A 22,007-nucleotide genomic window follows, 5' to 3' on the forward strand; every position below is an offset into this window, starting at 1 on the left:
CTGAATTTTGTCAGAGCAATTTTAGAGTAACAGAATTAGAAATCCTGTTTTTGTGGATAGATCATGAGTGAAATGATAAACAGGAGGAAAAAGATTGGAGGCAGCCAGTACACTATGCTCATTTTCCTACAAGGAACATGTAGCAAGATTTGTGTCATAAAATTGATAAATAACTGAAATCGTTTTGCTAACAACAACAACCAAAAACAGATAAGAGAGTAGTTGGAAGAGGCTGTGTAGATTTAAAGATCATCTGTGTTTAAATCCTGGGGGTTTAGAAAAAGAAGACAAAGGGACAAAAATAAAATAAAATAAAAAGCAGAAGAGGAGAAAATTGTGCAAAGCAAATAACACTTGGCTGTTTCCTTAAAATAGGTATGAGTGTATCTGGAGGGCTACCAAGAAATCATATCTAAATCAGATCTTAGTCTAGAAAAACCATTAAACATAAGTGCATTTTCCAGTTGAGAGTGTAAGGCTAATACTCAAAAAAGGCTAATATCTCCATAATTTTTTACAACAAACTAGGGCTAACCCTATGAGGTGGTCCATTACTATTTTAGAGATGACAAAACTGAACTCTAATTGACCTACGGAGGTTCAGAAAAGGTCGTTATCATTCAATGCTCTCTCCTCTTCACTGTTCTCTGCCTTTGATAATACACATGTGAACAGTGCTAAATGAGTCATATAAATTCAATTTCCTGATGCTAGAAGAAGATGGACTTTGAAAAACAAGAGGATAATAATTAACCAACAGAATCACGTCTGAAAATGAGGGGGTTTTGTTTGTAAAGAAGCATGACAATTTTTTTTTTGTCAAATATAAGAAGTGGAAGACACATTATCTTACATGCATATTAAAGAAAAAAGTAACAGTGTAACAGAATGTCTTGTGAGGGACTAAATGCAAAATATGTGTTATAATGAGTAAAAATCATCTCATTTTAATGAAATATTTGGAATAAATTATTAAAATACAGTAGAAAAGAAAGATACAAAAATCATTTTCATCAAACAGTGTATGATACCATGTTTAGTGTTAAAATTGGGTATAGCTGTTCAGATATCATTACAATATTTCTCAAACATATTTTTTAATTTCTTTTTTATTTAATCAAACACATTACAGCATCTGTTTTATTTTAGAAATAAATAAGTTATGTCCACATAAACAAAAGGCATTGACCTTCTTTTCTTTGCACTTCATTTTTTTAAAAAAGATCATCTAGAAGAAAAGTACTTTAAAATCTCCTTTTGTTGTACTGGAAATTAAAACTGCCTTCAGTTGCCTGCTGGCAAATCAGGTCTAGATATGTGTACATGACAACATCTTTTGAGCTGTGAATTAGGAGTGAAAATTGCCCTGAACTTTTGTTTCATGTTCTTGAGTTTGGCGTGAGAATTTCCTTTACTGGGCTGCCTAGGTACCAAGATTCTGCAGTTGTTGGAGGGGTTAAAGTTGGAACCACTAATGCATATATATAACGGAGGATTCATAAGAACACGACAGTGGAGCTTGGGTCAAGCCATTACTGTGAACAAGGAGTGACCAATAGAAAAGGAAGAAGAAGATCCAAGAAGGCTGAGGTAAGCAGTCTTCTGAAGCCCTGTCAAAGTGGAAACAATAGATCAAAAGGTGTTCAGGGTAGCTGTTCCGGGTAGGTTTTACTTTTTCTCATAGGCTTGACAGCATCAAGAAAAACAATTTATTTTAGTCAATTTTTTTTCTCTCTCTCTTAACTGATTTTTTTTTTTTTAAGCAAACTTCAGACCCAGACACACAGGACTCAGCGGTATATTCCTGGAAGGCAAGGTAAACTGTTTTGCACTTTTAAAACTCTTAAAGTGAAGAATTCAAAGTTCTTATTCATCAGATGCTGGGCTGCAACTTCAATAGCTAAAGCAAATTCCTATTCTGAAAAAGAAATAGGTTTTAATGTGTCTCTTGGAAGACGGCCAGAGCAGCATTCTGCAATTCTAGGAAATTTGACAGCTTGCAGAAGCGGCTCTGTACTTGACATTTTCTGCAATTTGATGGCAAATTTAAAAGATCAGCATTTAATCAACAAAGCTGATTTTATCTTTTCCTAAAGAATCAGTAAAATTTATTTTGTCCCTTATTATTAATCAACTTAACTAAATATACATTGATCAGAATGTCACTATTTTAGCTATATATATTATATGTATATAATTATATGTATATAATATATAATGTATTTTCTATAAATATATGATTGAGATATTTGCTGTATATACTTCCCGTTAAAATTGTTCTTTGTACTCATAATCTTTAATGATATTCAGGGAGTGGGCTTATGTATCAAATATCAGTAAATGTACCAAATATCAGTGAAGTTCAAATGTGTCAAATATCAGTAAAGTTAATCAATTTCTTATTATCCACTCTGAAAATATGGATATAAAAGAATTCTCTACCTGCTTCCAAAATATGATTTTTTTAATCAGCCATAATAATATTATAGTTCAATATATTACTGACAATTGTGATACACATCACAATGTATTCATTCCCTTATAATAAACTGTCTTTATATACACACATATATAGAGAGAGTTTGTACTTCAATTTCTTGGCTAAACAATTTGACTATATACTTAATAATTATAGAAGTTGTTTCCCCCAAAATAAAACTTACCTGAGAAGTTGAGCTACAGAACAATGGATTAATCACACACTTTTCTTCAGATCTTAGAACGTTTCTTCACAATAAACTGCTAAAATATTCTTTGATCGCTTCATTACTTTGGTTCAGGGCCAAAAGGCCTGGGGAATCTCACCCAGATGTTCTGCTCATTTAGGAGTGAAAGTAAAAACAGATGCCAACCTCTTACAAACAATGTAGACGCTCCATATGCATTATTAAAAAATCACTTTTTTTGTACTCTTGTATTCAACTACTGATTTCAGTTCAGTTCTTTAAATTAAATAGTCTGAAATGGAAAAAACACTTGCAACTGCTAAAATTCCCTTTCCATTTCTCAGCTCGCATTGTGATTTGGGAAAAAGCTACAAGTAGGCGAATTAGTTCCAATGTTTGCAAAATGCTTTGCATATAGTGCCTTCTAAATAAATGAATAGTAATTGATATCTGTACATGAAATGTTGGCAAATTTCCACCTCTTTCCCAAGGAAGTAATTTTTAGTGATCATTTTGAAACATACAATTATCTTTAGGTTGGGATCTTCAAATAACTAACAGTTGTGTCCCTTATTCTGTAGGTGCTGCAATGGCGCCCACCATCTCTTTTGTAATCTGTGTGTTATTCATAACAGACACCGTATGGACTCGAAGTGTGAGACAGGTCTATGAGGTTCAAGATCCAGAGGACTGGACTATGCTTGACTTCGATTGTCCCATGGAGTGTTTCTGTCCCCCAAGTTTTCCTACTGCTTTATATTGTGAAAATCGAGGGCTCAAAGAAATTCCTGCTATTCCTTCAAGAATCTGGTATCTTTATCTTGAAAACAACCAGATAGAAACGATTCCTGAAAAGCCATTCGAGAATGCCACTCAACTGAGATGGATAAATCTAAACAAGAACAAAATCACCAACTATGGAATTGAAAAAGGAGCACTAAGCCAGTTGAAGAAGCTGCTTTTCTTATTTCTGGAAGATAATGAGCTAGAAGAAGTACCTTCTCCATTGCCAAGAAGTTTAGAACAACTACAATTAGCTAGAAATAAGGTGTCCAGAATTCCTCAGGGGACCTTCAGCAATCTGGAAAACCTGACCCTCCTTGATCTACAACACAATAAATTAGTAGACAATGCCTTTCAGAGAGACACCTTTAAAGGACTCAAAAACCTCATGCAGCTAAATATGGCCAAGAATGCTCTGAGAAACATGCCTCCAAGATTACCAGCCAACACGATGCAACTTTTTCTAGACAACAATTCCATTGAGGGAATACCAGAAAATTACTTTAATGTGATTCCTAAAGTAGCCTTTCTGAGACTAAATCATAACAAAATATCAGATGCAGGTATCCCATCAAAAGGTTTTGATGTGTCATCCATTCTAGATCTTCAATTGTCTCATAATCAACTCACCAAAGTTCCCCGAATCAGCTCTCAACTCCAGCACCTTCACCTCGATCATAACAAAATCAAAAGTAAGTAATTATCAGGGAGTATCTTCAATTAATATACTCATGGTTGTTAAACATAGTTTATATCTTTATTAAGACTAGAAATTGTGTTGACTTTCCCAACATGTGTCCTTAGGCTTTTAATATTTTCAATATTAGATTTTGTCTAGTCATAGACAGTATTCATCAACCAAGAATTCCAAATTTTCACATTGAAGACTGGATAGTGGACTTTAGCAACCTACAGAGGGCCATTATGTATGGGAGAAACTAAATGTTTCTATATTCTTTTGGTCAAGATGATTTCTTTCTGCCTTAGTAGACTTATGAGACTTGAGAAAACAACCTCATGACTACTGATGGAAATATGATTTCAGGTGTATTAGGAAGATACCTCTGTCCTAAAAACTATGCCTGAACCTCCCCTAATTGTAGTCTCTAATTAAATCCCATCATTGTAGTGGGATTCTCAAACTTCAGTGTGTACATATTGGTGGCTACACTCCCAGAATTTTTGACTCAGTATACCTGAGGTGAAATCTGATAATTTTCATTTGTAACAAGTTCCCAGGTGACACTCATATTGATTATCTGGAAACCACACACTGAGAACGTCTACTGTCTTTGAAAGCTTTATTAATTATAATGAAAACAAATTGTCCTAGATGCTGGCAACTCCTTGGGACATATTGCTAATCATGAAGGTAGAATATTCTCTCTTTTCCTGAAAATAGCTTCTGATAAGAGAGTGAAGTTTGAGTGCAAAGAGAAACCATCATGGGAAGAAGTGGTTATAGAAAGTAGAGGCTGGAGACATTAAAGACAAACTTGGCATCTTCATAATTGTGCCTGAAACCAAGCTAGGTCTGATGTAGAAGTGAGTCACACCTTGGTCTCTCCACAGGGTAGGATTCTCAGACTGGAAGTTATCTAGGCATTTTCAACACCAGTATACACTCTTTTTAGAAAAATAACCTTGGGAAGATTTTTCCTGGACTACCTAAAAGAATACATTCCTAAATGAGATTCAGTTGGAATGGTTTGTAAGAAAGTAACAGAGATAATTGTCAAAGGTTGTGCTGCCTGGTTACTACTCACTAAAGTTTCCTTTAAGCACATAATCACAAAAACATCATTTATAAGAGCAGACTATTTTTCCATTGAGTACTGCTTAGTTATTCCAATTTTTTTTTCTTTTTTTTAAAATAACAGTGCACTTGAGCATACAATCCAGGAATGAAGAGGCGAACTGCCCCCACAGCAGTGATTTTTCCATGGTCATGAAGCATATTGCTTAATACTGTAGTCCAAAGTAAAAAATGCAACAGAAAAAAAATTGTTGAGAGATGAATCTGTTTAGTTAAACCAAGTGGCACAACAATCAATATTGACCTAAATATCCAATTTTGTTTTTATTGGTGAGCATTCAGTGCTTCTACGGATACAATCCTTATCTGACAACAAAAGTCCCAAGACAATGGATGTGGGTAGTTAATTTCAAGAGATTCCATAAAGATTCCTGTTTGTAAATTGAGGATTCTAGCTTGAGAATTTGTGAATGAGAGTGTTTAGGAGGGAGGGAGCAATATTTAAAACACAGTTGAGAAGTATATGACACTATCCTTTCTCCATCTACATTTAAGAGATTTTGCAAAGTGTTTTCTCATACATTTCTATTTTTCTCATATCTTAGCATGCATCAGAATCACCTGAAGTGCTTATAAAAACACAGGTTGCTGGGTCCTAGCTCCAGAATTTCTGACTTGGTAGGTCAGAAATTCATGCTGCTTGGTAGGTAGCATTCATGTGCCGACCCAGTCTTCGAGAAGAGAAGCACTAATCAATCCTTACAAGATCCTTGTGTGAAATCCTTAGGAATTTCTGAAGAAAGGATTACAAACTCAACTAGGTAAAGATATTTGCCTAAGGACAGAGTAAATACAATAGTCAGGGCCTAAGTCTAGGACTTTTCATTTTAAGTGAAAGTGTTATATATCCCCACACAATATAAGAATTACACTTTTCTTCAATCCTCTGAATACTAAAATCTAGAAAAAATTTCTATCAGTAGAACAGCAATATTAACAAAGAGAAAATGACTTATTTGCTTCCTAATGTAGATATGAAACATGGCCATTTCTATATTTAGGTAAATAAATGTAAAATAATAATTGCTCTGTGTATAATTGCTGATTAACAAGTATATGATACTGTGTTATCAATGTTAAAGTGCTTGGTTCTTCTTGCTACATAATCTTCTCTAGTTGTTAATAAAGTGGTTTCTAAGAAACGTATCTTTAATATAAAAATTTCTCAAAATGTATAGGAGAGTGAACTTTTTTCAACCAATATAATGGAAAACTTTATTTCTTCTGCACTCTTTAAGAGACTTTAGATTTGGGAGAATGTTATTTATTCAAGTATGTGATTTCCTGGCATTTTCTGAAAAACACCATAACTAATTTATGAAATGTAATAAATTTTAAAACACTTGTTTCTCATATTCATTTATTTAGAAATGCATTGATTTTGGGACATGAGAGTGATAGGATAAAGCAATAGTACCTTTGAAAGGGACATACTCTCTCCGGTAGGCAAGGAACCCTGTGTGGAAAGAAAAGAAATAGGCTGGCCTCAGTTCTGCCACTTACTTGCTGAAATACCTTGAGTACATTTCCTTACCTCTCTGAACCACTGTTTTCACAATGTCCAGGTGGGGAGATTAAAAATGATAATGATAAAACAATAATAATAATAATGATAAGTGAGTTGATAAGGTGATGATGTACATTAAACAAACAAAAAAAAAAAACTTTATAGCCACAAAACTGCTATACAAATATAAGTCGTCATTTTTATTAAGTTTAATTCACAAAATGGCATCAGGTCAGGGCAAGACAACTTTGCTGTAAGCATAAAGTTATTCAATACAATATGAATCTGTATGAAACAACGGGACACAGAAGCAGGCATTGTCCCAGTCAGGTGGGTCTAATCAGGGCTGATTTCTTGCTCAGAACAGTTTTGAAAAGGGGTTTTAAAATGGTATGTGAATTCTTGGTTGAGATATGCTGCTACGCACTTCCCTGAATTTTGCTAGTTTAACAGGCCTTTTTTTCTGAATGTTCCTAAATTCAGTATAGTCACTGATGCCAAGGGCTCTGATCCAAGGCAGGTGCGCAATTTCTCTCATTCTTTGTGAAACGGTTGATGGGATATTTTCTGGCTTGAATTCTTTGTAATTCAATTCTTGGCAAATGTTTCCTTTCCAATTAAATACACTTAAGTATGACTATTCAAGGTTGTTTTCTTTAAGTGTTACATATGTAAAGTTATGTTAATTGTACTCTTTTAAACATGTCATCAGACACTATTTTGCATCTCTTAAGGTAATTTTCAAGCACTTCCTCTTATGCTAAACTGATTGTCTACCTATCCATTACCCATCCATCCATCCATCCATCCATCAATTATACTTTTTAAAACAAGTCATCAGACAGTTTATTGTGTTTTATGGTAACCGTCAAGCACTTTCGCTTGTATTAGACTGATTATCTACCTATCCATCCATCCATTCATCCATTTATCCATCCATCTACTCATGTACTTAAACATTCTTTCAGTACCAGGTCTGAACTGTTGTCTCGACCTCTAAAGCCTAAATATTACCTGTCTCATCCTACAGTAATGTAAACATGTCTCACTTGCAAACATAGAAGACAAGTGACATCTTAGACACCTTTGTTTCCATCACATTATTTCCTTTCTAGTGTTCTATACTAAGGATGCCAGAACATGGAATGAGATGACTATATATTGGCTCCACATTTTTCAGGGTTACTTTTATACAATAGGCACAATCTATAACTGACACAAAAACGGTTTGCATTGCTACCCCTTCATGCATTAGGCCACTACGACCTTCACAGTACTGCTGGAATTGCTTCTTACTCTTCCTACCTTGGCTGGGTGTGGTGGCTCAAGCCTGTATCCCAGCATTTTGGGAGGCCGAGGCAAGAGGATTGCCTGAGTCCAGGGGTTCAAGACCAGCCTGGGCAACTTGGTGAGACTTCATCTCTACAATAAATCAAAAAATTAGCTGGGTGTGGTGGCACATGCCTGTAGTTCCAGCTACTTGGAAGGCTGAAGCAGAAAGATTGCCTGAGCCCAGCAGGTCGAGGCTGTGGTGGCCGTGAGCAGCATGCCACTGCACTCCAGCCTGAGCGACAGAGTGAGAATCTGACTCAAAAAAAAAAAAAAGAAAAAGAAAAAGAAAAAGAAATCTTCCCATCTGTACTCTCTCTTGTGTTTCAGTGCATTTCTTTATGCTATCATGTCTCCATAGGTGTGAACGTCTCCGTAATATGTCCCACAACATCCGCACTGTCTGCTGAACAAGATTCCTTTGGTTATGGACCTCATCTTCGCTACCTTCGTCTGGATGGAAATGACATCAAACCACCAATCCCAATGGATTTAATGAACTGCTTCCGGCTTCTTCAGGCCGTCATTATTTAAACACATCTGTATCAGATCTAAAATTGGTTTAATGAATTAATGTATCTGACATGAAATTTGGCTACCATTCATATGCTTAGTGCAAAAGTCACATTTCCAATTGTTCTTGGCCAGCAATTTCATTTGTGCAGCTGATTGTTTTTATTCAGAGATGCTTTTGCCAATGACACGTAGCACAGCCTGTATTAATTTGCTTTTCTTTTAATTAATAAAACAGACACAGAGTTAAGATAATTTATCAACTCAAAGGCACTTATTGTTGTCTCTTTCACAGCTTATTAATTATACAAAATAATACAATTATATTGTTATGCAATAAAAGAAGTTATTTCTTTGTATATATCCAAAAATACTTCTGCATATACCATATTTACAGTATAAATACAGTAATCAAATAGTAGGTACAAAGATCTGAAGAAAATGAAAAAAGTGAGTTATTTCTTTACCATAATGAATAAATTCAGAATGCTAAGTAGCTTTTGGAGCTACAAGTTTGCTAATTAATTTGAGAATGGCTAGCAAATGAGTCAAATATTTTATAGCAAGAGAATTTGAGACATTAATATCAAATTACAAAGCAATAGTTATTTCTAGTGTCCTACCATTTCTTGTAGCAGTTCTTTTAAGATATATGCAACGATATTCTAGCAATTAAATATGACCTACATTTTTCATTTATTTTAATGCATTTCTCACAGAATCGTAGTGGTTTAACACTTGAAATTCATTTGAATTGCAAATTGTTCAGCTCTTATATTTGACTGTGTTTCTTGGGGGAATTTCCTAAATAAAATTAGTAAATGCTTTCTAACAAAACAGAAGTAAAATATTTATTTGAAAGGTATTATTCACAAGTATCATTTATGAACATCTTTTAATAAAAAATGTTATGGTAACAATTCTTTCCATTTTTCTAGTATAAATTATTTAAATATGTCTTCCCCACCTTGATTTTTCTTTCCTTCCAGTAAACAAAAAAATTTTATACTCTAATCAGGTGACATACAAGGTGTCAGATTCTCTTAAGTTTTAAAAACCCCAGAATTTTATTATGTAGCAAAGTACTGCATCCTGACTTTAGCCTTCTGATCTGGTAAGGCATATGTTTTGAGCAATCAATGCCATATAACGATGAATACATTCTTTAATATATGTTTTTCAAACAGTATTCTGAAAAATCCTGTAAAATTAGATATGTCTTCCTAGATAAAAGGATTACATATGTTTGTAAAACACTAGTGCTAAAAATGTCAAGTGAATTACTCCAAAGCTTCTCAGAAACTTAGCATGGTATTGCGTAATGTGAATTCCAAAAAGAGATGATAATGTCCTATATGACCTTATTTCACTCCAAAACATACTTGACTGCGAGGAAGAAGAATCAGCCAACAAATTTTGAACACAGCTTTTAAAATGCTGGGTAAAGGCAAGAAATCAAATACTTTCAGAAAAAAAAAATGTAAAAGGCCTCACCTCAAAGCACAAATATAAAATTATGTCATATAAAATTAAGTCATAAAAATAAAATAATTAGTTGTCATTAAACAGTGTCACCAGTACCTGACACATGGAAAAATATATTGAGAGGAACATAATACTCATAACTTTAAATATTGAAAACTTGCCATTTGCAAAGGGGACAAACATATAGCACTAAAATGAAGGCTAGAATATACATTAATTATACCCACCAGTGGAAGCAACTTTTCATGAAGCAGATCTCGTTAAGCAGAGTCACTCATCTATAGAATTGTTCAAATAGAGAATGATTGGTGATTCCAGAGGAAGATTATAAAAATTATTCCTAATCAGAAGCAATGTTGTTGTGAAATGTTCCTTTAGACCTTTTCAACTCTATAAATTTTCTTCCTTTTTTTGCTACCTTTTATATTTTATTTACTTTAAATATTTTTTCGTACCTTATATATACTCATATATTTGACTATTCTGTACACAGTATATATAAAATTGTTCACAGTTTATATTATAGTGGGTGAGACAAATCAAATGAATAATCACAAATTATATGTAAGATCTTATATTTGATAAATGTTATTAACAGAAACCTGCATGACGAAAATACAATAATAAGGGCCGGGCATGGTGACTCAAGCAGGTAATTCCAGCACTTTGAGAGGCCAAGGTGAGAGGACTGCCTGAGTCCAGGGTTTCGAGACCAGGCTGGGCAACTTGGTGAGACCTCATCTCTGCAATAAATTTAAAAAGTTAGCCAGGCATGGTGTCATGCACCTATAGTTCCAGCTACTTGGAAGGCTGAGGTGGAAGGATCACCTGAGCCCAGCAGGTCAAAGCTGCGGTGGCCATGAGTGTGCCACTGCACTCCAGCCTGGGTGACAAAGTGAGACTCCAACTCAAAAAAACAAACAAAACAATAATAATAATGATTTGATAGAAAGACTTTCTAAAGATAATGATTAATAAAAACATAAAAGATTAAACATATTTAATAACACAAGGTAGAAGGGAAGAATATTCCAGGCAAAATTTAAAGATTCTGTAGTCTCTAGCCATAATTTTAAAGTCACCAAAACATTTTAAATTAGAAAGGATGTTCATTTCAAGGTAATAACGTCTCAGTGAACAAGTATGCTCATCAAGAACATAATACTCAAACTTAAATTGCTAAGTGCAAATGCCAGTTTCACCACTTACTATCTTTGGGGTCTTGGGCAGTTTTTAAATTCTTGATGCCTCAGTGTCACTTCATCTGTAAAATGGGGACAAGTAATAAATGGCCATCTATCTTATTAAATGAGTTAGAATATGAGAAGTGCCTTGAACAGTGCCTGACACATGGTGAGTACTATTATTATTATTATTATCGTGGGCATAAGTATATGTGTATATGCATGTGTTTCTTCTTGGCACCGTTAGCTAAACAATTTGGAGGAAACCAACAATGGGTGTGAGGAAATCAGTTCAAATTTAATTCTTACTGTACAAGTTTGCAAAAAAGAAAAAAAAAAAAAGAGTTCGGAGTATAAAGTCCTGGCAGAAATATAGAGAAGTGGACAAATACAAGAGTATTCGGAGGTAAAATTGTCAATATTTGGTCATGAGTTATGTAGAGGGGAGTAAAAGCAAGGAGGGTGTTGAGGTTTTTGACTTGCTCTATAGGATAGATGGCAGTGTATTTTTTTTTTTCATTAATCACTATTTTTTATTATGGTTTTGTGGGGTACAGTTAAGGGTTAGGTGTACAATGACGTTTCATTCAGGCACCCTGTAGATAAGAAATGTTTTCCCATCTCCCGACAGATATTTGCTACTGTTAATCCCATCCCCCTCCCCCCCATAGTTTCCCAGTACCATCAGTCATTTTCTTATAGTATTGCATTAGATGTTCAAGGTCCATTATATGAGTGAGAACATGTGATATTCGGATTTTTGTTTTTGTGAGAGGTCACTCAGTATTATAGACTCTAGTTCCATCCAGGTTGCAGCGAAATTTATGATTTTGTTCTTTTTATGGCTGTGTAGTATTCCATCGTGTATATGTACCACATTTTTTTAATCCAGTCCTCTTTTGATGGGCAGCATGGTTGTTTCCAGGTTCTTGCTATGTGAACAATGCTGCGATAAACATACGTGTGCAGGTATCTTTTTTATAGAGTGATTTGTGTTCTTCAGGGTATATTCCCAGTAGGGGGATTGCAGGGTCATATGGAAGGTCAATTTTTAGAGCTTTTAGGAATCGCCACACTGCTTTCCACAGAGGTTGCACTAATTTACACAGACACTTCACAAAAGAAGACATTCGAGCAGCCAACAAACACATGAAGAAATGCTCAACCTCACTAATCATCAGGGAGATGCAAATCAAAACCACACTGAGATACCACCTAACTCCAGTCAGAATGGCAATTATCAACAACTCAAAAAATAACAGCTGCTGGAGAGGGTGTGGTGAAAAGGGAACACTTCTACACTGTTGGTGGAAGTGGCAGTGTATTTTTAAAGAGAGACACCCTCAGAAAAGACCTGGGGTTTGTTTTTAAACACAGTTTGAGTTTGTTCATATTCAAATATGAATATTAGATAGATATAAGTACTTAAAATTTAATGTGCTCTAATAACTGTGCATTGTCTGACTCATCCATGAGGAGAGGCCATGTGAATTGTTGAATGAGGTCTAGAGTTAAAGAAGAGGCCTGGATGGATACAGACACATTTAGGTGCAATTTTCTAGATTTTGTTAGTCTATTCAATAATTTTGGAAGAATTCTGCATTTAAATATTCCTATCCCCATGATGTAAGACTGGTCAGGTAGAGGAGACAAATTAGGAAACCACAGGCATTATTTCTTTTCTTTTTTTTTTTTTTTTTTGAGTTGGAGTCTCACTCTGTTGCCCAGACTGGAGTGCAATGGCCGCTCCCGGCCATCGCAGCCTCGAACTGCTAGGCTCTGGGGATCCTTCCGCTTCAGCCTTCCGAGTAGTCGGAATTACAGACGCGCGCTACCACACCCGGCTGATTTTTTGATTTATTGTAGAGATGAGGTCTCGCTGCCCAGGCAGGTCTCGAACCCACGGGCTCAGGCAATCCACTCACCTCAGCCTCCCAAAGGCTGAGATTACAGGCTGAGCCACCGAGCCCGGCAGCATTATTTCTAGTATTGACAAATGAAGCTGTCTACATACAATTCTTTTTTTTATGGCAAATTCCATATATATAAAGGTTCTCTATAGTTTTCAGATAATATGTCATTCTCTTTCTTGATGTCTTATACAATGAGACTATTACTTTAAAAATTTAAGAGTAATAACTAGGTGATAAACTCAAACCATTTTGTAAATTATGGTCTCTTAACAAATGCTCACTACTTATGAGGATTTCAATCCTTCATTTTAATCTCTAATTAAAACCCAAAACAGAACAAAATAATATTATCTATTATATTTCCATAGCAATACCATGAACTTAATTCATAGGCAAGAAAAAAATGGCACAGATCAAAGAAAAGGAAGTATACACACAAGAATAAAGATACTTTTGGTGGTAAGAAAATCACCAAAATTCTGTGACAGAATTTTATTTAATATTCTCATATCCCCTTTAAAAAATAATCCAGGTAGAATAACTGGTATGGTGGAAGAAAATTTCCAGATGATACTCTTGATGAAACTGATGCCAAATAACTGAGTGTAAATTGTGTGTGTGTGTGTGTGTGTGTGTGTGTGTGTGTGTAAAAGACAGCAGAAATAAAGTATTTTTCCTACTTACACTCTCATCACAACAGTTCACCTCAAGTCACCAAAATGTATGAGGATTTCTCCGCACACACATAAAGCCTAACTCTCTAGCAGACACAAGACAGGACCTATAATTCCATTCAATTCTGACACACCTATCTGGAGATCGTGTCAGATTTCACAGGTGAAGGACCCAATTCCACAAGACTATGCCCACACTTCAGACACTAGTGGCAAATAGATTGTTAACTACACTTCTGATTAACCTGCTATAAATTGGAGTTCCCACAACCCCCTCCTCAGGTTTGATTAATTAGCTACAATGGTAAACTAAGGAAAATATTTACATTTACAGCTCTATTATAAAGTATATTACAAAGAATATAAGAGAACAGCCAGATGGAAGAGATGCGTAGGGCAAGGGCTGAGGGAAGTGGCCTGGAGCCTCCTGCCCTCTCCAGGCACCTCCATGTAGTCAGCAAACTGGAGCTCTCTGAACTCCAATCTTAGGGTTTTTATGGAGTCTTCATTGTGTAGGCATGATCAGTTATATCATTGGACATTCGTGGTCAATTCAACCTCCAGTCCCTCTTCCCTCACTGTAGGTCAGTGGTAGGGGTGCGGTCAGAGTGAGGCTGAAATTTTCAATCCTCTAATCACAAGATTGTTATCCTTTGCAACCAGTCTCCATCCAGAGGCAAGCCAGGAGTTGCCTCATTTCAACAAAAGATGCTTCTATCACCCAGGAAATTCCAAAGACTTCAGTAGAGCCTTTGTGTTAGGTGTTCCTAATACTCAGGAAACTACAAAGGTCATAGAAGCTCTGTGTTAGGACATAGGGTGAAAGACCAAATTTAGAACAAGTTATTCTCTAGTTTTCCCATCTATAAGGATTTAAAAACTCTATATCAGGAAGCTGGAGAGTGTGTATGTGTGTGTGTGTGTGTGTGTGTGTAGGTGTGTGCGTGTGTGTGTATGTGTGTGCGTGTGTGTGTATTTTATCATAATATGAATATTTGATAGATATATGTACTTAAAATTTAATGTGCTCTAATAACTGTGCATTGTCTGGGGAGAGTATAGAGTTTATTGCTTACAGTTACAGTATATGTCATATAGGAAATACGCATTTTTTTTCCAAGTTAACCACAACATATAGGTAGAAATGTATAACTGCCAAATGAATACAGGGGAAAAAAAGAATGAAAGAGTATTTATGGAATTCAAAAGAAGAGTAGAACTTTTTTTTAAAAAAAAAAAAGGCAAGTAGGAAGCATATAATAAAATAGTACATTTGAAGACACATATATTACATGTGGTGATGTGTGGTAATTAGAAGGTATAGTGGTTAAGGACTTCTTTGGAGACAAAAAAAATCAAATTTCAAGCAAACCCTATTCATTAGCTCTTTGGTAAATGCCTTAGCATTTCTAAGCATTGAATCTTCATCTATAAAATAAGAAACAATATCATTATCTTACACAGTTGCTGTGAGAGTTAAGAGAAAGAACAAATGAGAAGCTTTATATCACCTGAGAGATGAAAAGATTCTGGATGTGACCATGGGAAGGATTGCCAAATTAAGAGGAAGTAGAAGTTGCCAAAATCAAAAGATCAAGGAAGTAGGATTTTGTATGAATCTCTGGTGCAAGTGATCACAGTACCCCATAAATGGTTGAAAGTACCCCATAAATGGTTGGCCAGAATTTCATTATTAGCAGGGATGCCAATACACACAACTGAATGGGTTTTCTCTACCGGACAAGGCCATTTTACAAACAAGGAACTGCGAAAAGTGAATGGTTAAACTGATCCATGTTAAACATTTTCAGTTTTGGTGCCATGGAAGATAGAGTCCAGTGAGGTTGAGGTGGATGGAACGGGGCTGGTGAACCATAAAACTGAAGTTGGTAGTGAAAAAAATGAAAACAGGAGGAGGCAGATAACTGAAGGGAAAAAAAGACTTTAGACTCAATGGGATAATGTACAGGTATGAGGGGAATTAGGGCATACATTAGCTGGAACAAGAAAGAGTGATCTGAATCTGGGAGACGACAGTTTAAGATGCCTCAAGAGGCCCAATACTGAGAGATGGGAAGATTCTGGGTGTGGCCATGGGAAGGAATTGCCAAAATTAAGAAGTAAAAGTTGCCAGGTTCAAAAGACCAAGGAACTATAATTTTGCGAGAAAGTCTGATGCAATCAGTCTCCGTGGCTCAGCCTATAATCTCAGCACTTTGGGAGTCCGAGACAAATGAATTGCCTGAGCCTGCAGGTTTGAGACCAGCCCAAGCAACTTGGGGAGAACTCTCTGCAATAAATAAAAAATTAGCCAGGCATGGTAGCTCATGCCTGTAGTTCCAGCAACTTGGAAGGCTGAAGTGGAAGGATCGCTGGAGTTCAGCAGGTCAACACTGGGGTGGCTGTTAGTGTGCCTCTGCACTCCAGCATGGGCGACGGAGTGAGATTCCAACTCAAAAAAAAAAGAAATCTGATGCAAGTGATAACAGTTTTTGTTGTTGCTGTTCTTATTGCCTTTGGAACCCTGGAGAGAAGTGTCAGCACAAAATGATGAAATTTTTAGATAATAGAAATTGTTCAAATATCTTGTTCAGTGTCACGTAGCTGCTGAATGGCAGAGGATTCAAACCCAAGTAGTCTGGCTTCAGATCCCAAACTGATTTTTTTTTTTTTTCTGAGTCAGGGTTTCACTCTGTTGCCCAGGCTAGAGTGCAGTGGTGCAATCACAGCTCACTGCAGCCTCAACCTCCTGGACACAAGTGTTCTTCTGCCTCAGCCCTCCAAATAGTTAGGACTACAAGCATATACCACCACATCTGGTTGATTTTTCTGATTTTTTAAAAATAGAAAAGAGATCTCAGTATGGTGTCTAAGTTAGTCTCGAACTCCTGGTCTCATGCAATCCTCTTGCCTCGGCCTCCCAAAGAGCCCTTACTTTTGAACACTGGTGTTATACCACTTATAGTAATAAAATATGTAATTATAGTTGAAAAATAATAAAATTATTCTAGGATGTATATGTGCACTCATAACAATTGAATATTAAAAATATAAATTAAAAAGTTATTTGTCCAACGAACTATAGTTTGTACAATATCTGAAGCATTGTACATAATGAACGTGATTTATTCTTTAGCCAAGCAGTGAAATGTCATATTTACCAAAACCTCTAAAAATTATGTTCTTCTTGCATCTGAGACAGATGTCAGAAATATTTTGCTGAGAATATTTCCATACTAAGAAAAGAATAATATATAAGAACATTGTAGAAATTAAAACAATGAAGTAAATATATCATAATTTTCCAAACTACAGAATCATCTTTAAATTAATATTTTTTCACCTTTGGGAAAAAATTATCATCTTTGTGACATTCAGCTAAACAAAAGAAATTTAAGTGTAGTAAAAGATTCTGAGTTCTTAAAGGTTTCTGAAGACAAGTTCAAATTGTCTTGTTGTCTTGGAAAAAGATCAGAACTGTAAAATGACTAGCAGGACTGTGTTTTGCAAAAGCCATCTGAAAAGTTATCCATTGTGTACATTATGGCGCCAGGGTCTGTTTCCAATAGGCAAGAGCCCTGCCATATATTCCACTCTCTGGACTGGACTCTTGCTTGCATTAAAGATGACATACCAAAGTTATTAGCTAATGGGAGTACAAACTAAGCACATTATTTAGGTTGAGAGGTAGAGACACGACCTTCAGAAAACTGGAAACAGAGATGGAGTAAATATGATTTCTACACAAGATAAGCTACTTCTGCATGTATAGCATATATACACATTCTTTACATAGGTGGAGGAAAAGAGATTATAAAATGACGTGAGTGACTTAGTACTACCAATGTATTAAAATCAAAGAATGGTGAAGTACATTAGGAAGAGCACAGAAAATGTTGACTCAGGTGCAAATGAATTAGAGTCCCGCATCTGCTAAGGGAAACTAAGATAATCACTTAAACTCTTGAAAGATCAGTTCTTTAAATATAGTAGATAAAGAATAATACATACTTTGCATGACAGTCCTCTTAGGATATAGTGTAGTTAAGAAGTATAAATCTAGTCGGCTCTCAATAAATACGATTATTCTCATTAGTATTATTGGTATTATTGTTACTGAGTTTCTTAAACAAAGAGGTGTCAAAGAGGTTTTAGGTGGCAGTATATTTGTAAAGGATATGTGAGAAAGTATGAATAGTAACATGCTAATATTAGGGTCTAGGGCCTGGATATATAAGTATTCACTGTAAAATTCTTTCAATTTTGTTGTTTAAAAAAAGTTATAATAAAATTTGGCAAGAATATCTAGAGGCAAAAAAAGACTTAGTAATTATTAGTGCCTCATAATATACTAGTGTTTCGTACAAATTCCAAAATACTTATCACAATACTCTACCTACCTAAAATCTTTAAGTGCAAATTTCTTTATTTTGGTGACGATGTCCAGTGTTTATCTATACCATTTTCCTCTCTTTTGTAGCACATCAAAGAATTAAACTTTCCCATCCTCTTGAAAGAAAACACAGAAACTGTAAGATAAATTTTGTTCACTATGCAATGAGTAGAAATGACAGATATTACTTTCAGGGCAAAGACTTGCATTGCTCAGGTGCAATTCTCTTTTTCTTTCCACTGTCAAGTGGAGGGGGAAAGTCTCCATGTTTCAGGTTCCAGATGGTAGAGGGTCTGCCTGTCTGCCTATAATATATATAATATGAGACAGAGCTGCTCTGCTGTCCAGTATAGGAACAGATGTCACAAGAGAGACAGTAACATTTGGGGGGAGGTTATTAAACCAAAGAAATGTGTGGTATTTGTCATCACAGCATAACAGCCTATCCTGAATAATTCATTAATATTTTACATATATTTTCAGTGATATGAATTGATAAATACTGAAAACCTAGTGCTATATAATCACTATAGTATTTGCAAGTTAAATTTAAATTTGTATCTAAATGGTGCATGACTCAAATAGCTAAGAAAAGCATCCAATGAAAACAGTGATTGACTAATCCACCCTTTCTATTCCAGTCCTGCTCTAGAAACAACCACTTTTACTAATTTACTGTATCTTTGGGGTCATCTCCATACTAAATATGTTTGATTTAGCAACTTTATGCAATTTATATAGACTCTTAGCATAATTTTACCTATTTGCTCCTTTCTTCCTATATTTTGATAACTACCTTATTGTTTATATTTTTTAACTTAGTTAATAAACTTTGGGGTCAAACAAACAAAAAAAACCCTTATACCTCTATTGCTAGTTTCAACAACTCTAGAGGACCATGTCAAATTTTATCCATGTGAGATGAGGTAATTAGCATTGTAACCCTTCTGTCTGGACATTATTTTGGCCAGATATACCTTTGTTTTCATGGTCAAAGTTGTTTAAATTTGTACTGTGTTGCAGCATTAATTTTGTTTGCCATGAACTTCCCACAAATGTGAAAATTTAAATAAGGACAGTTTGCAATATAATGAGTATAGAAGTATTGTTCTCTTTTTTCTAAAAATATGGAATGTTTCATGAATTTGCATGTCTTCCTTGCTCAGGGGCCTTACTAATCTTCTCTGTATCGTTCCAATTTTAGTTTTTGTGCTACCGAAGCGAGCACAATGTTATTCTTTTGGGGAGGATTCCAATAAGAAACAGACTAGCCCTTTTCTGTGTCCACCCCTTAGCATACTGAACTGAAGCCTTATCCTCTCTGATTCATGAGTTAATACATTTCTATCTTGTTTCCATTTTTACCCAAAGAGATGTTTTGATCTGTCATCCATGGTTGACTTCGCCCTTAATTCTCTTTACAATATTGGATTTATTCCTTTTCAAAATTCTGTACAATGATTTCAGTGGAATTCTGGGAGAAATGTGAGACAAATATGCTTAGACAGCATCTTCTCTGTTCAACATAACTCCTGTATTCTTTATGACCCTCATTAAAGACTTAGAGCCATGAGGCTGTTTGAAATTGCCCACCTGAAATATCTGGGATGAGGAAGGAGTGTCTGGGAAGGCGTTAAGCAGTGGGAGTTAAAGTAGAGATGCATGAAGTTAAGCATCAAAAGGGAGAGACAGCAGGAAGAAAAAGGGATGATGCATGGTCCCCTAGGTCACTTGACTGAGATTACTAAACTTAAGTGCACTTTGACTACACTTGGAGTTGCCTAGGCAGAGGCAGGTAATCATTTTGCTTATCTGAGTTCAGTGCCTTCCCATAAAGGCACGTGCTATAGTTTGAATGTGTCGTCTCCAAAACTCAGGTGTGGAAACAATAACCAATCTTTATGTTTTTAGTAATATCTCACTGCTCTCCTTGGTCAATATCAGCAACTCTGCTCAAATGTCCCATTGGCGATAATCCAACCACATCCCTACACTTCCTTGCTTTATACTTTCACTCTCTCTCTTAGTAGGACTCCTCTCTAATTACGAAATGTTGTTCATCAGTATAATATTGAAATGACCTTGTAATTGCCTTCTCTACTTCCTTCAAACCTGTGGAACTCCAAGCACCTACTTTTCACATTTGTCATTAAATGCTTCTCTCTTTGCAAACACTAAAACTCATAGATTTCTTCGATATAGTATGCACATTAGTTTACTAGAGCTGCCATAACAAAATACCACAGGTTGGGGGACTTAAACAACAGAAATATATTTTCTCACAGTTGAAGGTCAGAAAATCCAGGATCAAGTTTAATTGTTTCTGCACTTCTCTCCTTAGCTGGCAAATGGTTATTATTTTTTTTGTTTGCATCTTTACGTGGTCTTTTCTCTGTCTTCACAGGGTCTCAGCATGCTCAAATTTTCTCTCCTTATAAGGTCCCACCCTAAAGAATTGATTTTAATTGAATCAGCTTTTTTAAAGAACTTATCTCCAAATACAGTGAAATTTTTCAGTACTGGGTGTTAGAGATTTAACACACAAATTTTGAGGATGAGTTTATCCCATAATAGTAAGCATGAACTATGGTTTGAAGTGTTCCTTCCAAAACTCAGGTGTTCAAACTTACTAACCAATGAGATAGTAGTAAGAGGTGGGGTCTTTATAAGGTTATTAGACCATAACGGCTCCTCCCTTGTGAATGGGATCAAGTTTCTAACAGAGGAAGCACTATTTGACCTCTTGCCTTTCTGATTTTCAATACATGAGGACACTAGGGTCCTCCCTTCTGGAGGATGCAACGGCAAGGAACCATCTCAGAGGCAGAGAAACCAGGCCTTCACCAGCTGATGCCTTGAATTTTTTACTCCTAGCTTCCAGAACTGTGAGAAATAAATTTATGTTATTTATAAATTAGCCAGTCTCATGTATTTTCTTATAGAATCATAAAAGGACTAAGACAGCATCTGAAATGCAATGTTTCCTTTATTTACTTATTTAAGTATTTTATTGAATAACTAATAAAGGTACGTACAGACAGATTTTATGTGTGTTTTTGCCACTTTTTGGCAGACCAGTCATTACTACTCACTAATGTACACCACAATTCCTGCTATGAGTTTTTAGTGGCTAGAGGACAATCAGACAGCATTAAGTCGCTGTAGTTTTAAGATTGATCCAATTGTGTGGTTTTTTTTTAAAGAAAATAAGTGTAAATTAAGACGTCCCAGAAAAAGGAAAACACACTAGTCACTTCTACATTCACCTTCAGTTATCAGCCCTACAATATATGCCAAACTTTCAACACATAACTTTAAATACATACATAATCTCTGATATACAGAAAACTAGTGAAGTGTTTTGTAAAACCAGTGTATTGCTTATGAAAATTGAAGTTTGTACTCTGAGATTCTAAGCAAATGAACTTTACAAAGACTAGATGGTCCTAAATTCTCAGCAATACTAATGACCAACATAGTTCAACCGTTTCTAAGTTATCTGACAGAATATTTTGGTCTTAAGGACTAATTCCAAATGTTTGGTAAAAGATCTCAACAGAATAAAATGAGAATTGCCACATCAAAGCTTCTGTGTTTATAAAAGAAACAGCTGTGACTGAGGATCCTGAGGGCAAGAAATTAATCTCCAGAGTTATCTTTCTGAAATGGAGTTATGAATGTGAACATGTTCACAAGAAAATAAAATAAACTCACAGTCATTCGAAATAATCATTACAGATGCCA

The 22,007-nt window shown here is 35.4% G+C and overlaps 1 protein-coding gene across 1 annotated transcript; it reads left to right on the plus strand.

Moving 5' to 3' along the window:
* Positions 1-1,635: 1,635 nt before the first annotated feature.
* Positions 1,636-8,880, plus strand: KERA (keratocan). The gene is made up of 3 exons (XM_008056770.1): positions 1,636-1,816; positions 3,248-4,141; positions 8,463-8,880. The coding sequence occupies exons 2-3, from the start codon at positions 3,256-3,258 to the stop codon at positions 8,633-8,635; spliced, it is 1,059 nt and encodes a 352-aa protein (XP_008054961.1). The 5' UTR covers positions 1,636-1,816; positions 3,248-3,255; the 3' UTR covers positions 8,636-8,880.
* Positions 8,881-22,007: the final 13,127 nt, after the last annotated feature.

Source organism: Carlito syrichta, unplaced genomic scaffold, assembly GCF_000164805.1.
Source record: "Carlito syrichta isolate Samal-C Ts95f unplaced genomic scaffold, Tarsius_syrichta-2.0.1 Scaffold302518, whole genome shotgun sequence".
NCBI classification, from domain to species: domain Eukaryota; kingdom Metazoa; phylum Chordata; class Mammalia; order Primates; family Tarsiidae; genus Carlito; species Carlito syrichta.

Bases quoted from the DNA above. Each gene is read 5' to 3' on its own strand.
- KERA (XM_008056770.1), top strand. From the start codon at position 3,256: ATGGCGCCCACCATCTCTTTTGTAATCTGTGTGTTATTCATAACAGAC. The intron at 4,142-8,462 runs GTAAGTAATTAT...ATGTCTCCATAG, and splicing joins CGATCATAACAAAATCAAAA to GTGTGAACGTCTCCGTAATA.